Raw genomic sequence first — 16,791 nt, forward strand, 5'->3', positions numbered from 1 at the left:
TAAGTAATTTAATTTTGTTTTTGTATATTACTAAATATATAATAACATATGTTTGTAAGTATGTATGTATGCCTTATACATATATACATGTATATAAGCAAGTATGTAAGTGTTTGTTAGCATTACGTTCTTTGTTTTTGGTAAATTTATTTATGTTTTTTTATTCAGAATTTTGCACTAATAAAAATACACATTTTAGAATTAATTTACTAGAAATATTGCATGTTTTTTATAGTTTTTTTTTTTAATTTTTATATTTGGTGGCAAAATATAATTAAATTTATTACATAAATTTTGTTTAACGCTTAAAAATTAAGAACGGCAAATGCTAAAAAGTTTTCAAAACAATCATCAATAATTTATTTCTTTTACAAGTTTTTTCTTCTTTTTTACTCCATACTTTTATTTCAAAAATTATAGTTGTTTTGGTTTTAAATTAAATTAAAAAATTCTTTTAATTAATTGTAGTTTTATTAATTGTTATTAACAATTGCATTTTAAATACAATAGTTGTTGTTGTTGTTTAGCTTTTTGTTATATTTGTGTTTTTCTTACAACTACTTAAACTATTTAATTTGTTATTTTTGTTTGCTGGGTGTATTTTATAAATTAAGTAACAATTGTGATTGCATACTTTTAGGCTGAGGAATTATTATTATTATTTTTCTTATAAACAAGTGATGTTGGTGTCAAATTGTGAATGAAAGAGAGAGATAGTTAGAGTGGTTGCGTGTGGGTGTGTGTTCGTTTAGGGGTGTTAGTGAGTAGGAAGTTAAAATTTATTTTTATATGAAACAATTAAAGAGTTTTGTTTTTATCTTATTGTAGATTTTTAGTACTTTTTGTTTAGTTTACTTTTTTCTAGTTTGAAACAGTTTGTTTTTATACTTTATAGTCATTTTAAAACTTAACTATTTTATTATTAATTTTTTTGTTTGTTTTTCATTATACATTTTTAGTTTGTTTTTTTATTAAAGATTTTGTGTTTTCATTTTTTTTTATAACAATTTTTTTAATAGAAAAATAGTTTTTTCATAATTTTTTATTTATATTTATGCCAAGAGTTAAGTGTTTTTATTGTGTTAATTTTATTTCGCTAATTAAAAGTGTGGACTAGTTTTAGTTGTTTTACATTCATACATAATTGATTTGAAATTTTTGCATAAAAAGGATCCATTTTTTGTTAAATTTTACATCTAATTATCTACGTATATTGAGGGAACTTTAAGGAAACACTTCATGAGATTCGGAATCGAAATTCTCTTGGCCGAATCACTCTGACACACTCCAATGTCACAATGTAATTGTGAACTTTATAGGTCTGATGACACCAGATGGTCATGCTCCTCTACTACAAAGCTAGGTCGTCTAGTTGATGAGACTTTCGTAAAAGTGGCTGCGGTTATTGACAGCCGTGTTGAGAGGTCACTGTATAAAGAGAGGGAGGACTCTGATTTGTAAGGAGGCTATATCTTCTATATTGTGAACTTTATAGGTCTGCTGACATCAGATGGTCATCCTCGTTCTGGCCTCACTTCGACAAAGCTAGGTCATCTAGTTGATGAGACTTTCGTGAAAGTGGCTGAGGTTATTGACAGCCGTGTTGAGAGATCACTGTATAAAGAGAGGGAGGACTCTATTTGAAATGAGGTTATCTATATCTTCCCTATAATAACTTGTGCAGGAACGATCGAACACTTTCATTGCTTATATCATGCACGACATAATGTATCTCTTCAAAATTGATGTTCATAAGATTGATTTAACATCTGCGTTACAGGTTGGTTTGCTGCAACTCCTGCCATAGCAACTCAAATGTCTAAATGGAGTTTCGAAATAGGATCCGGTACGGGTATTACGAATAAGGAACAATCGAATACTTTCTTTCTGTGTCCTGCACGTTTTAAACAATTGTCATTCTAAAGATTGATCTGTGCATCCGGACATGTTAAGATTTTAGGCCTGCTACCTCCAATCTTGAATCAACCATCCCCCTATATTACCCCACACACGGACTTTTAATAGAGTTTTCAAAGTCAGGGCCCAAATTACGGCATACGATATCGATCGAAATCTCAATAGAATCTAAATGGAGATTTCGATCGATATCGTGTGCCATAATTTGGGCCTAGAGTTCCTTCTAGGAGCGAGTAAGGGTAATCTATCAAGTGAATATACGACCGAATCTTTACAGCTGGGATATATATCTACTACCGTCTTCCCAACAAATGTCAGCCTGTAGGGTACTATACGATCTCAACATTCGTGGCAACCTAGGAATTTTTGTCGACAGTCACCGGTACTCCTTTTGCATTAACTATCACTACCCTATTAGTCAGACGGCGTATATAACAGGACACTAGGAGCTAGACGGGCATTCATCTCGGCTTGAGCTCCCCTTCTATGAGTGCTGTCACAGTTGCAAAGACAGGGAAAAGAAGAAACGATCTTCTAACTTCTCTGTGAATGTCCTGCTATAGCCGCTAAGAGAAAGTAACTCATTGGCAGTTACCTTGGTGAGATATCTGGGTCTAAATTTAATGACAACCTAAGATTCTCGCGGCCACAGGCTGAATCAAATACTACACAATACCACATCTGACGAGTGAAGTGGTCCTGTCTGAAAGGAGTTTCTTCGTGGCAAACTAACTCTTTTCAATAAGTTAGTTTGCCACGAAACCCAGGATCAAAACTCAATTGTCTTAATGGTGGGTCGAGGTAGGATACGTTTCGGGTAATACAAAAGAACCAAAAATGGACCCAAGTGAATTGGTCTATTTCTTGTCTAGCTTCTGTTTATTCTGTTCCAAATTTTCTCCACATTAGTTGTATTTAGAAAGATATGTAAAAATTATTTGCATTTAAAAAGAAGAGAAAAACATTACAAAATGGATCCTTTTCGAAAAAGTAAAAATGTAAACAAAATAATAATCATGTGTCTTAATGTTTTTAAACAAGAGTGTTTACAATTAATTTTATTATCCATTGCTTTTTCACATTTTAAAGTGCTTTTAAAAATTTGGTTTTATTTAATAAATTTATAGTTCTGTTACTTCAGTTGTATTATAAATATTTTTAGTTTTTTTAGTTATAATCAGACTACTTCTTTGTTTATTAAAGTTTTTTTTAGTTTTTTTATAATTATCAATTTATTAGCTTTACAACAACAATTTGGGATAAAAGTTGAGGAAATTTGTGAATTATTAAAAATGTAACTTAAATAAAAGAATTTGCCATTCGTTTTTTTACCGTATAATTGAAAATTGTTTGTTGGGATGTATGATAATTAATAGTCATGTTTGAAAATAGAAGTTAGGATTACATAAAAGAATTTATTTAAAATTTTATGGTGTCATTTTTCCTTTAATTGAAAAGTTTTATAATTTTCAAGCATTTAAAGCGTTTAATTACATATTAATTTTTACACTTATTAGCTTGATTTAAATAAAAATTTTAAAAAATACAAATCAATAATGAACAATGAATTGAAAATTTTGATTTTAACTTAATTTATGTGTAAATGTTTTTTCTTTCTTTTTCTTTTTAGAATTTTGCATATCCAACTGAAAATAGTAAACATTTATTAAAGCTTAGTGTTTCTTATAGAATATAGTTGGTATTTGTTAAAAAAATAAATAAAAAATTCTAGTGAAATATTTATGGTTCGATTATATATCTCGATTAACACTTTAGTTGCGTTGCCAGTTGACAAAATGATGTAAATACTGAACATTTTTTTAGCAATAGCTTGGAAACTTTATAAATACTGAATTTTCAATAATAATCTTTGTCCTGAACTTCGGTTGTTATACATAATCGACCCATTAAAAGTATATACGTTGAAAATAAGAAATTGTTAAACAAATTTTAGTTTTTTAATCAAAGTATGTATGTGTGTAGAGAGTTGTTTTCAATTGTATTTAAAATATAAATTAAAATTTATATGTAGATTTTAAATTATAATCTAAAGGGTCAATTGTCATATTTAATCAAATGTCTAATTCTTAACAAATTAAAGAAAACGAATAAGATCCGACCACGAAAACTGCGCAATTGTTGCTTAAAACTGTTTTATATAAAAAAAATCACATAAAAATACTAATTCTAGAACTATTTGAAAGATAAGTGTATTTATTCCCTAAAGCTTTCCTAGAACTACTTCTAAAGCGTGATCATTTCGATCAAAAGTCATTATATAAAGAACGGATTACAAAACCATTCTGTAAAAGGAACATCCATATCCACAATAACGGTTTCGAAAAATTCTGTGTTTCTTCTCAACGAAACGTTCTAGAATTCGTTGTGGAAATAATAACACATTGTTGCTGCTTTGGTTTTTGTTTAATCTATATATAAGCAGGAATTCTAAATTGTTTTCTATTTTCTTTTTTTTTTGCAATTAACAGAACTTAAGACTGAAATTCTGTTGAGTATTAAAAGTAATAAGGTAATCCCAACTATTGAATAGTATAAGATCTACTATATATGTACATATTTAATACTTTAGCGACAAATTGTAACCACAAACCAATGTTTACATTAGTAACTTATGTATGTGAAAATAAAACCACTGAATTATAACAAAATAAACACAACGCTACACAATATGCAATGAAATTTTTGTGATTTTAGAACTACATATTTTGATTTAAAACAATCCAAATACTTTAATGTTCTTATTTATTATAAAAAACTAACTACCAACTAACGAGCTGCTATTTTTCTCTTTAGGGAATTTATACACAACAAAGTTAGCAGCTCGTTTTTCATTATGAGGCTGTAAGCAACAATTTAACTAAGGCAGGGTAGTACTATAATGAATTCATGAATTGTATTGTGCTACCAGAGTAACCTCCCAGTATTGTATAGCAAATTTGAAACATCAATACAAACCTTTCATGGCTCAATTTTTGGTCAACTCGAATAATAGAGTTCAACTGGTGTGATCTTCACCTCATTGGATTATAATAAGACTTTTGCTTTTCTTTGCTAAGAATAGTTTTATTAAAATCTATATTTGTTTGAGGTAAAACAACTTTACTTTTGTTTTATAAAGGGTCATATGAAGAGAATCTCAGTTCGCCTAACATTAGAGATTTTGGTTTAAAATCGCATAATAGTTCGGGTTTACAATCATAAAAAGATAGAAGGTTTACTTATTGTGCACTTCGATTTCGTTTCCAAGGAATAGTAAGAAGAAGAAGGAGCATTTGCATTCGGTTTCAATGCTTTACGAACAATATCAAAATTGCAAAACGAAAAACATTTAGATTCGAATTGAAATGCAGAAAAGTTTTGAATGGAAGAAGCAAATTTTTTGTTTATTTTCGAAAAATGTGTTGAATGTGTGGCATTATCTCGAAGAAAGAAGAAGAATAGTGGTAAAACCTTCTTTTTAAAGTCGACTTATAGGACTTACAGCTGACATAACACAGATTTTATTAATGAAGGTATCTTCGCACTGTTATAGCGCCTTAAATGTGGTCAAAAGCTGTTTTTTTTCAAACTTCATGACACGATATCTGAAAATGAATTAAATTCTAAAACCTGATACGGAATCAGTTTTGCTCAGTCCCTTTGATGGATATACAAATCCTAACGGGAGATCAGTGTTTAGTGCAAATGGTCTTGGAAAAGAGCAAATGCAAAATCTCATAGATTTTTATGCAATCCAACAACAAAACACACACTGTTGGTATAGTTTTTTTTGGTGCGTTATTGCGTTTGCAATTCTTTCATTATAACAGCTGACAATTGTAAACAACAAAATAAATTAAACTAAAACAATAGAGACAAAAATTATTCCATTTAAATTAAAAGGAGAAATAAACAAGCAAAAAGTGGTCAACAGAAGGAATATAAGTGTTCTTTGATTACATGGAGGAGGCACTAAGTAATGAAGTACGTTTTTTAAACAAATAAGTGTTTTTTTAGTTGGAGTTGTATACATAGATGAAAAGTTAGGTATCTAGAGACCACTTATAAATTGTCGAACGTCGTACATTCAGTCGAAGTAATTTTCAGGGTAACTTTTTCCAAAGATTATTTAAAAAATCAAACATAAACTTTCATAAATTGTTGACGTTTATAACAGCTGCTAAAAAGCTTAAATTGCATTGCAAATATCAAATAATGAAACCGCTCACATTCGTTAACAAAACATTTGCAAAAGTAAACATCGAATACCGCTAATATATAAATTCAAATCATTTCCTTTGTGAACTGAACTATAAACGAATCCTAACTACTGAAATGTTTTGGAAAAACTAAAATTTTCCTAAAAACTAAACATCTTCTAAATACAATTGAAAAGTAAAATTTTAGGTGTATGTATGTATGTGTGTTTTAGATTTCCATAATTAAACAAATAAATATGTAAGTATTTTGCTTCATATGTGTATGTAGTAGTTGTTTTAATTAAGTCATTCATCATACTCTTGTTCATAAAAACTAATAAAACATTATTTGCAATTTTTTTTAATATTTTTTACTTTTTTTGTATTTGTTTTATTTTTTTTTCTTTTAATTTTTCATAATTAACATTTATTTTTCTTTCTTTATTTCTTAACTTGTTTTAAAACTATATTTTAATATTTTGTTGTTTGTTTTTTTCTTACTTTTTTTGTTTGTTTGTTTTGTTTATTTGTTTTAATTTGTTATAAAGGAGAGATAGTTTAGGGTTTTCATTATTATTATTAAATTTATTTGTTTGTTGTGGTTGTTGTTGTTTGTTGATTTATTATTTTTGTAGCAGTTGATGTTGTTGTTGTTAATGTTGTTTAGGAAAAGAGATAACAACAGAAAAAAAAGAATAATAATAATAATAATAATTATAAGAATAATAATAATATTAATAATAATAATAATAATTTTATATATTTAATCTAGATCAGCTATGCTGTGGTTGTTGAAGTGGTAGCATTTGTTGCTGTAGGAGCGTTACTAGCATTGCACTGTATTAGGCCTGTATTTTGCGCATATGGATGATTATGATGGTGATGCACATTGTTGTGATGATGATGGTGGTGATGATGGGGATGGTGCGTATGTGGATGATGTGCTAAGTGATTGTTATTATTGAGATGAAAATTTAAAGCGCCCGCGCCATTATTACCATTTGCCGTAACGGCCCCTACTGTAGACGATGACGACGACGACTGTTGATCGGCTGTCGTGCAGGTGCTGTTCGTAGAGCAGGTGTTGGGAGTAAAAGTATGATTGGAGGAGGTATTGTTAGTAGTAGAGGAAGCAGGAACTGCCGAAGTACAATAATGCATAGTATCACCAAATTCGCCGCTACTTAAATCACCTAAGATACCACCAATAAGTCCACCGCCGCCACCAAACTGTTGTGACTTTAGATTGGCCTCGGGCTGTGTACATATTGGAGGCTGTGCCGTCGTATTACAATCCATAAGATTATTGTGTTGCACTGAATTGACATCCTCGTTTAAACTCCCCTTAATTGAATCTACACCACTCCCACCGCCACCACCAGTACCTCCTCCGCCACCACCACTGCCGCCTCCAGACGATGAGGAATTTGTTTCTGTTGCATCATTTTGTGAACTACCACTACCAGCGCCACCGCTTCCACCGCCGGTGGTATCATCGGTTAATCTTAAAGCCACTTCTAAATCACGTAAAACATCGGTCTCCTTTTCATCAATTAAATTAAAACGCCTATGCAGAGCGGTCAAATGGGCAAAAGTTAAATTAAGGTGCGTATGCAAACCCAATAGGGCGATTTCTCGGAAATGCGCCGCATACAGATGTGCTATCACATGAAATTGCAAGCGTAAAATTTTACGGGCAATCGATTCAAACGAACTGGGAAATTCGTTGGCATATTTGGTAGGAAATATCGATTCATCGCTGACAGTTTTTTGGGTAAATGTCATAACATAATCGATATATTGTGGAGCCGCTACGCGGGTCTTTTTACCTTTCTCATCAAACCATAAGTACGTTCTGTTAAGAGAAGGAGAGAGAGAGAGAGAGAGAGAGTAATTAGTTTATATTTGTTGTGTTATATGAAAAAAGTAAACTTACCTGTTGCCCGGTCCTGTCATATCGGGACAACCCGAAGTGGTACAAAATTCACTAATGGTGCCATAAACCAAGTTTACATGTTCAAAAAGAGCCAAAGCTAAAACGGGAAGAGAGAAAAAGAAAGTTAATAATACAACTTTATTAATTCTTTTTTATAAATATTCATTAATCAATTACTCCGGTTATAAACAAATTTAAAATATAAATCAATTTGCCTTAAAAGAAGAGAATGACTAATAAATATAAAGAAACATTAAACAAATTTGCATAAATTTCAATTCAAAATCCAGTGGCTTGTGTTGGAACGGTTGGTCTTCTTGTATTTTTATTTATTTTTTATATTTTTATAGAAAGAAAGTGAAAATAAATAACAACAACAATACATATTAGCAAATTATGTTTGTGTATTCAAATTAGTCGAGTAAATTTGCTAAAAACTACGAATGAATCTTTTGGGTGTTACTTAGCGCTGTTTACTGACCGACTTCTGTGGGTTTTAAATCTTTACTCGCTTCTTCATTTTTTAATTTTTTCTTTCTTTTTATAGTTTCTGACAACAATAAACTTTAGATTGTTGTATAGTTGTTTTTTATTGAATGGAAAACTATAATACTTGTGATGTAATATTTGCCAAATCTTTTGTTAATGTTTTTTTATTTTTTTTATAGCTATGAAAGTTGTTTTAAATTTTTTATATAAATAAAAATTTAACGTTCACAATGTTCAAACTCTATTATTTAAGAATTTCTTTTAGTAAGAAAAAAAAAATCTGGTTTTAATATTTATTTAAAACTTAGATCTGGTTGTTTTCAAGGTTAGAAACACAATTTGTTATTGTATTCTTAACAAAAAATGGCAATTTTTTTATAATTTTATTTTAATTTATAAATAATAACTAAAAGAAATACTAGTTTGTTTAGAATATTACTCCTACAGACATTTTAAAACCCTAGTGGTTTGGTACGTGATTTCTTAACTAAATTTATTTCAAATAAATATTAATAAACAATAGATTTTAGTTTGTTTTAAATAAAAATTATTAAAATTGTCTGTCAATCTTAGTCTTTTGACTATCCAATGGACTAGTCTAATGACTTGTTTATGGGTAAGTATATATAGTAATCTATTGACTAATATGAATTATGAAATTATGAAAAAAGGGGGCACTGCCTAGGTTATCATTCCTTTAGGATAAAAGCTACTAGGAGGACGCCACAGGGAGTTGTTTTATCTCTTTCATTGTGGCTACTAGCGGTTAACGATATTCTAAAGCTATTTGAATCAAAAGGCAGGAAGATGGTGGCTTATGCAGATAATGTGGTCAGGGCGATCAGTGGCGAAAGCTAAAGGACTGGGCATTAATCCTAATTAAACTTAACTGCCAATGTGAGATGGAACTATGTTTACCTAGAGGAACTAAAAGAAAATAATCAGGAAAAGATGAAAAAGGGACTCAATGCCTACTACACATGCAAGAATTCTATGGAAAAGAATTGGGGTCTACAACCAGATATGGTAAATTGGATTTACACATCGGTTGTTAGGCCTACTTTTACAACATATGGTTGTATTGCCTGGTGGGAGGTTTTGATGCTCAAAGGAGTGCCTCTCTTGGAATTAGTTATGACATTAGTAGTACTCCACAAGCAGCCTTGGACATCATTCTTTACCTGTCACATTTTGTAGCGGGAGTAGAGGCTAGGCATCTACTAAGACTCTATGAGTCTTTCGCGCCTTGGGATATTATGAGAATGTTTACTATTAGACTATGTTGGGTGCCGGAGTACTGCAATGTGCATGTTAATGCGGTTGCGGATGAACTAACTAGATTAGGTTCGAACCTTGACATAGATTATAGGATTAGAAGAGTGAAACCAACCATCTGTCATTATTATAGGTTGATTTTGGAAAGAGACTCTGTGACATCTTCAACCAGTCCTGTTTTAGTAGAATGAATTGCAAAATATCAAAGGTCTCTATGATCAACACATGAAGTATAGGCTACCAAAATACTTATAGCACTGAATAGGCACATCCGAAGGTTCTTAACGGGTCATTAGAGCCTTTACCAGTATTTGGGAAAGTAATATACCGGGCTATTGCAGGATTTGCGAAGATGTAAAGACGATTGAGCATTGGCTGGAAAAAAGGTTCTATGACGAACTGGGGGAAGTTGCGGGACTCACAGACTACTAGGTTTTATCAGGGGAAATAGTAATTTCTTCGTCTCATATTCTTTTGTAATTCTTTCTTTACGGAATCGTTTCGGTAAATCATCCAGGTTTAAACCTCTGGAAATTGACTTGATTTTTTCCTCTTTCCTTACGTTCTTGTTTTGTTTTTTTCTAGTGTTTTGTTACTCTATCTTTGGTTATGGCTTCCGAGTAGTTTTAAACCTTCTTAACCTAATACTTGTTCCTTTGGTTTGAAATTGCAGAATTCCAAAGTCCCGCTTAAAACTGTTTTTAATGAGAAAAACCGAATATTAAGAGAGAGAGAGAGCAGTGAATTATCACCACAATAGCATCTTTGCCCTGTAAAGGCTCGGCCACAGCTGTGTCAAACAAAAAAGTTTTCCCTGGAAAATTTTGTAAAGCTTAAAAAGCTTGTTATGTAATAATATCTTTTAACTATGATTCCAAAAAGGTTTTGCTCTATTAAAGTTTAATATTTCTCCTTATTACTCGTTTCTTTGTTTACTTTAACCTTTTAACGTTTAAGGAAATTAAATCGTTTAATTGCAATTATTAACTTTTTAAAGCTTTACATAAATTACATTGCAGTAGGTCAAATTATAACATATAAACGCCAATAACTACTAGTCATCTTAATTAATTAATTATTAATAAACAGTAAATACTATAATACTATTGTATAGGAAATAAATTTCTAGATAAGATTATTAAAACAGGTGTTTTCCGTTGCCTCATTTTCCATTCGACGCTATAGATTTCTGTGAAAATTGTGTTCATTGTGAACTTTTTTTAGCTATTAAATTAAAAATTATTATTACGTGTAGTTAATTTTTTTTTCAAATTACAATCTACGTCTTAACAATGTTTAATAAAAGAGGGGAATTACAAAGACGGTGGGTTCTATACGAAAATTACGTTTTTTTCATTCCAAATTTCGTTTTCAGATTTTGATTATACCGAGAATAATGGTCTTTGCAAATTATTTCATAAATTTTCAAAAGTTTAAAATACTTACTATGTGATGCCAGCCACTCATTATAATCTAAACCAGCTGGTAGATCAACTAGAGCTTTGAGATCAGCTTCAGGTAATTTACGTTCTAAAACACTTTCTTCCAAATATAATTTGGTATCTGTTGAGTTTTGATCACCATCTCGTTCTTTACGACGAGCTTTTCTGTAATTAAACAAGAGAAAAAAACATAAATTAATAAAAATGATATCAAATATTTAAATAAACAACAAATACGTAAGAAACTATTATATATTTAGAAGAAAAAGATAGACTGGACGATAGTCTCGACTATATACTAGACTATAGTTTTTACTATAGACTGACTTAAGACTCGAATAAAGACCATTATTGGACTATATGCTAAACTAGACTATAGTCGAGTTTATTTATAGTCTAGTATATTCTCTACTTTAGACTCGGCTATAGAATAGATTATAATCTAGACTATAGACTAGACTATTGACTAGACTATAGACTAGAGTCTATGATAGACTATAGACTAGAGTCTATGATAGACTATATACTAGAATATAGACTAGAGTGTATGATAGACTATAGACTAGAGTGTATGATAGACTATAGACTAGACTATAGACTACACTAGACTATAGACTAGACTATAGAATAGACTATAGACTAGACTATAGACTAGACTATAGAATAGACTATACACTAGACTATAGACTAGACTATAGACTAGACTATAGACTAGACTATAGACTAGACTATAGACTAGACTATAGACAAGACTAGACTATAGACTAGACTATAGACAAGACTAGACTATAGACTATACTATAGACTACACTATAGACTAGGCTATAGACTAGACTATAGACTAGACTATAGACTAGACTATAGACTAGACTATAGACTAGACTATAGACTAGACTATAGACTAGACTATAGACTAGACTATAGACTAGACTATAGACTAGACTATAGACTAGACAAGACTAGACATAGACTATAGACTAGAACTATAGACTAGACTATAGACTAGACTATAGACTAGAACTATAGACTAGACTATAGACTAGACTATAGACTAGACTATGGACTAGACTATAGACTAGACTATAGACTAGACTATAGACTAGACTATAGACTAGACTATAGACTACACTATAGACTAGACTATAGACTACACTATAGACTAGACTATAGACTACACTATAGACTAGACTATAACTAGACTATAGACTAGACTATAGACTAGACTATAGACTAGACTATAGACTAGACTATAGACTAGAACTATAGACCTAGACTATAGACTAGACTATAGACTAGACTATAGACTAGACTATGGACTAGACTATAGACTAGACTATAGACTAGACTATAGACTAGACTATAGACTAGACTATAGACTAGACTATAGACTAAACTATAGACTAGACTATAGACTAGACTATAGACTAGACTATAGACTAGACTATAGACTAGACTATAGACTAGACTATAGACTAGACTATAGACTAGACTATAGACTAGACTATAGACTAGACTATAGACTAGACTATAGACTAGACTATAGACTAGACTATAGACTAGACTATAGACTATACTATAGACTAGACTATAGACTAGACTATAGACTAGACTATAGACTAGACTATAGACTAGACTATAGACTAGACTATAGACTAGACTATAGACTAGACTATAGACTAGACTATAGACTAGACTATACTAGACTATAGACTAGGCTATAGACTAGACTATAGACTAGACTATAGACTAGACTATAGACTAGACTATAGACTAGACTATAGACTAGACTATAGACTAGACTATAGACTAGACTATAGACTAGACTATAGACTAGACTATAGACTAGACTATAGACTAGACTATAGACTAGACTATAGACTAGGCTATAGACTAGACTATAGACTAGACTATAGACTAGACTATAGACTAGACTATAGACTAGACTAGACTATAGACTAGACTATAGACTAGACTATAGACTAGACTATAGACTAGACTATAGACTAGACTATAGACTAGACTATAGACTAGACTATAGACTAGACTATAGACTAGACTATAGACTAGACTATAGACTAGACTATAGACTAGACTATAGACTAGACTATAGACTAGACTATAGACTAGACTATAGACTAGACTATAGACTAGACTATAGACTAGACTATAGACTAGACTATAGACTAGACTATAGACTAGACTATAGACTAGACTATAGACTAGACTATAGACTAGACTATAGACTAGACTATAGAGTCTAGTCTATAGACAAGACTAGACTATAGACAAGACTAGACTAAGACTAGACTATAGACTAGACTATAGACTAGACTATAGACTAGACTATAGACTAGACTATAGACTAGACTATAGACTAGACTATAGACTAGACTATAGACTAGACTATAGACTAGACTATAGACTAGACTATAGACTAGACTATAGACTAGACTATAGACTAGACTATAGGACTAGACTATAGACTAGACTATAGACTAGACTATAGACTAGACTATAGACTAGACTATAGACTAGACTATAGACTCGACTATAGACTAGACTATAGACTAGACTATAGACTAGACTATAGACTAGACTATAGACTAGACTATAGACTAGACTATAGACTAGACTATAGACTAGACCTATAGACTAGGACTATAGACTAGACTATAGACTAGACTATAGACTAGACTATAGACTAGACTATAGACTAGGACATAGACTAGACTATAGGACTAGACTATAGACTAGACTATAGACTAGACTATAGACTAGACTATAGACTAGACTATAGACTAGACTATAGACTAGACTATAGACTAGACTATAGACTAGACTATAGACTAGACTATAGACTAGACTATAGACTAGACTATAGACTAGACTATAGACTAGACTATAGACTAGACTATAGACTAGACTATAGACTAGACTATAGACTAGACTATAGACTAGACTATAGACTAGGCTATAGACTAGACTATAGACTAGACTATAGACTAGACTATAGACTAGACTATAGACTAGACTAGACAATAGACTAGACTATAGACTAGACTATAGACTAGACTATAGACTAGACTATAGACTAGACTATAGACTAGACTATAGACTAGACTATAGACTAGACTATAGACTAGACTATAGACTAGTCTAGTCTATAGACAAGACTAGACTATAGACAAGACTAGACTATAGACAAGACTAGACTATAGACTAGACTATAGACTAGACTATAGACTAGACTATAGACTAGACTATAGACTAGACTATAGACTAGACTATAGACTATAGACTAGACTATAGACTAGACTATAGACTAGACTATAGACTAGACTATAGACTAGACTATAGACTAGACTATAGACTAGACTATAGACTAGACTATAGACTAGACTATAGACTAGACTATAGACTAGACTATAGACTAGACTATAGACTAGACTATAGACTAGACTATAGACTAGACTATAGACTAGACTATAGACTAGACTATAGACTAGACTATAGACTAGACTATAGACTAGACTATAGACTAGACTATAGACTGACTAGACTAGTCAATAGGCTGTCCTTTAGTTTCGACTATAGTCCTGACTACACAAAAAAAAAAAAAAACACGACTATAAACTGGTCCATATAGACTAGACCATAACCCCCACTACTGGCTAAACTTTAGACTAAACTATAGTCTAGACTACAGGCTAGACTAAAGTCTCTACTATAGTTAATGAAGACTCCAAAATCGTCATTTTGGTGCAACTTTTAAGTGATATTTCAGATATTTGTGCTATAGTGTAAGTGTAACATGGCTACCCCAGCAGAATTGCGATTGCTTACCCAGCTACACATAATATACTATCGACTGAGGTCTGTGCATAACGGTAAAAGGTACCAATAGTTTCACCAATTTTTGTCGGTAACGCTGTAACTTGCCACATAAAGCGTACAGTTTTTATAATACATTTAAATACAAATGATGTTGAACTGTTCGGTGCAGACGCTGATGTTTCAATATCTTTCATTTGTGTGTTGAAGTCTAGATGTTGGGGGGGCTTATTGGCGAGTGATTCTGTTGTTAAGGGGGTGGTGGGTGTGATGACTTAATAATAGTTGTGAGTGTGTGTGATGAATTTTCTACAAAAAAGGTGGGTTCGTTCGTAATTGCTTGATACAAAGTTCAAAGTAAAGTGTTTCTTCTTGTTGTTGTATTTTCAGCCTATTTTCTTGGCTTTGTTGTTTTAAGTTTCCAGGTGGTGCTTTTCAAGTGGTATGATTATTTTTATTGTTGTTTTTTTTTTTTTGTTAAAGTAAAACTTTGTGCCTTTTCCTTGTGTTGTTGTTTGTTTTAATAATACTTCTTTGGTTTATTGTTGTGTTTTTTTTTTTTTTTGTTAAAACAAGAATTAATTTTAAATTTTACATATTTTTAGTGTAATTTATTTAATATGTTTTGTAATATGTATATTTTTAAAGTTTTTTATTTATATTTTTAAAATTTAACACAGCCATTTGTAGACGTTAAGGTGGATTAACGTTTTAAACACGTCACGTTATTTAATACTACTGATAAAAAACAAAAAAGGTTTTAAAACAATTAATTTTTTTTAAAAAAACACAATTATTGCTCTACTAGTTCATTTGCAAAGGTTTTTCTAACAAATGAGTGCTTTTTTACGCGCTTTTGCTTGCTTTAGAATATTTTATATAAATAAATACAAAATTGAAAAAGAGTGGAAGAAAAAAAAACTGAAAAATTCGTAATCTGATGGTTGGTTTTCAGTTGCTGTTATCAGCATTTTGTACGTAAACGAATGAAATTTTTAAATAATGAAAAAAAAAAACAATAAAACCTATTTGTTTTTTAATAGTCTTGTATTAGTATTGGTTACTACTACCTCTACTCTACTCCACTTTGTATACAAATGCCCAGTAGTTGTACAGGTAGCAAATATATACAGGGATAGTAATTTTATAATTCCAATTTTTAGATTTTTTGGTTAATCGGCAATTTTGAGTGCATCCTCGTTTAAGAAATATCGTGAACTGATTACTTAAGCCACCACTGGTAATCTAACAGGAATCCGATTATTAATGTAATCAATAGTATGGTCTTCAATACAAACTTTACACTGCATCTTTGTAAAATCAATTACCTTCTTCTCCTTCTTCTAAAGAAGTGCTAAAACCGTGGCTAGTTCGGTAACTAGTCATTCTAGACGAATCTCTAGTTTAGGGGTATAACGCCAAGCACTACTGGTGATACTTAATCATTAGTAACAATCGTATTTGTTGTTTTTTGAATTTTACAAACTTCAAATATTTGTTTGTTTTTACTCCTGGTATGTAGTTTGTGGTTTTTAGTAGCAATTGTAACCGCAAACTAAAATCCTAAATAGTGGCAATCAGCGAACGTTCAAATAAACACATGAATAACAGAAAGAAACGTATTTTTGATTTTTGAAAATAATTTTGGCACTAGTGCGAACGTTATAAGCAGAGTTATGAAAGAATTCAAACTTAGAAAACA

General features: G+C 31.0%; 1 protein-coding gene across 7 annotated transcripts in view; it reads right to left on the minus strand.

Moving 5' to 3' along the window:
- Nucleotides 1-1,789: 1,789 nt before the first annotated feature.
- LOC119601049 (MOB kinase activator-like 2) overlaps nucleotides 1,790-16,791 on the minus strand; it is a 165,692-nt gene continuing 150,690 nt past the window's right edge. For 5 of the 7 annotated variants that reach the window (XM_037951749.1, XM_037951745.1, XM_037951743.1 and 2 more), the window contains exons 2-4: nucleotides 11,263-11,423; nucleotides 8,053-8,149; nucleotides 1,790-7,971 (exon numbers count right to left, since the gene is read on the minus strand). In XM_037951749.1, the coding sequence (XP_037807677.1) occupies nucleotides 6,894-7,971; nucleotides 8,053-8,149; nucleotides 11,263-11,423 (1,336 nt within the window). In that variant the 3' untranslated portion in view covers nucleotides 1,790-6,893. Of the gene's footprint in view, nucleotides 7,972-8,052; nucleotides 8,150-11,262; nucleotides 11,424-15,101; nucleotides 15,828-16,791 lie in introns of all 7 variants that reach the window. The other 2 variants (XM_037951747.1, XM_037951746.1) reach the window with 2 other exon arrangements.

This window comes from Lucilia sericata, unplaced genomic scaffold, assembly GCF_015586225.1.
Source record: "Lucilia sericata isolate MDLA Ls3-8-SP2 unplaced genomic scaffold, ASM1558622v1 Contig000140F_arrow, whole genome shotgun sequence".
Lineage (NCBI taxonomy): Eukaryota > Metazoa > Arthropoda > Insecta > Diptera > Calliphoridae > Lucilia > Lucilia sericata.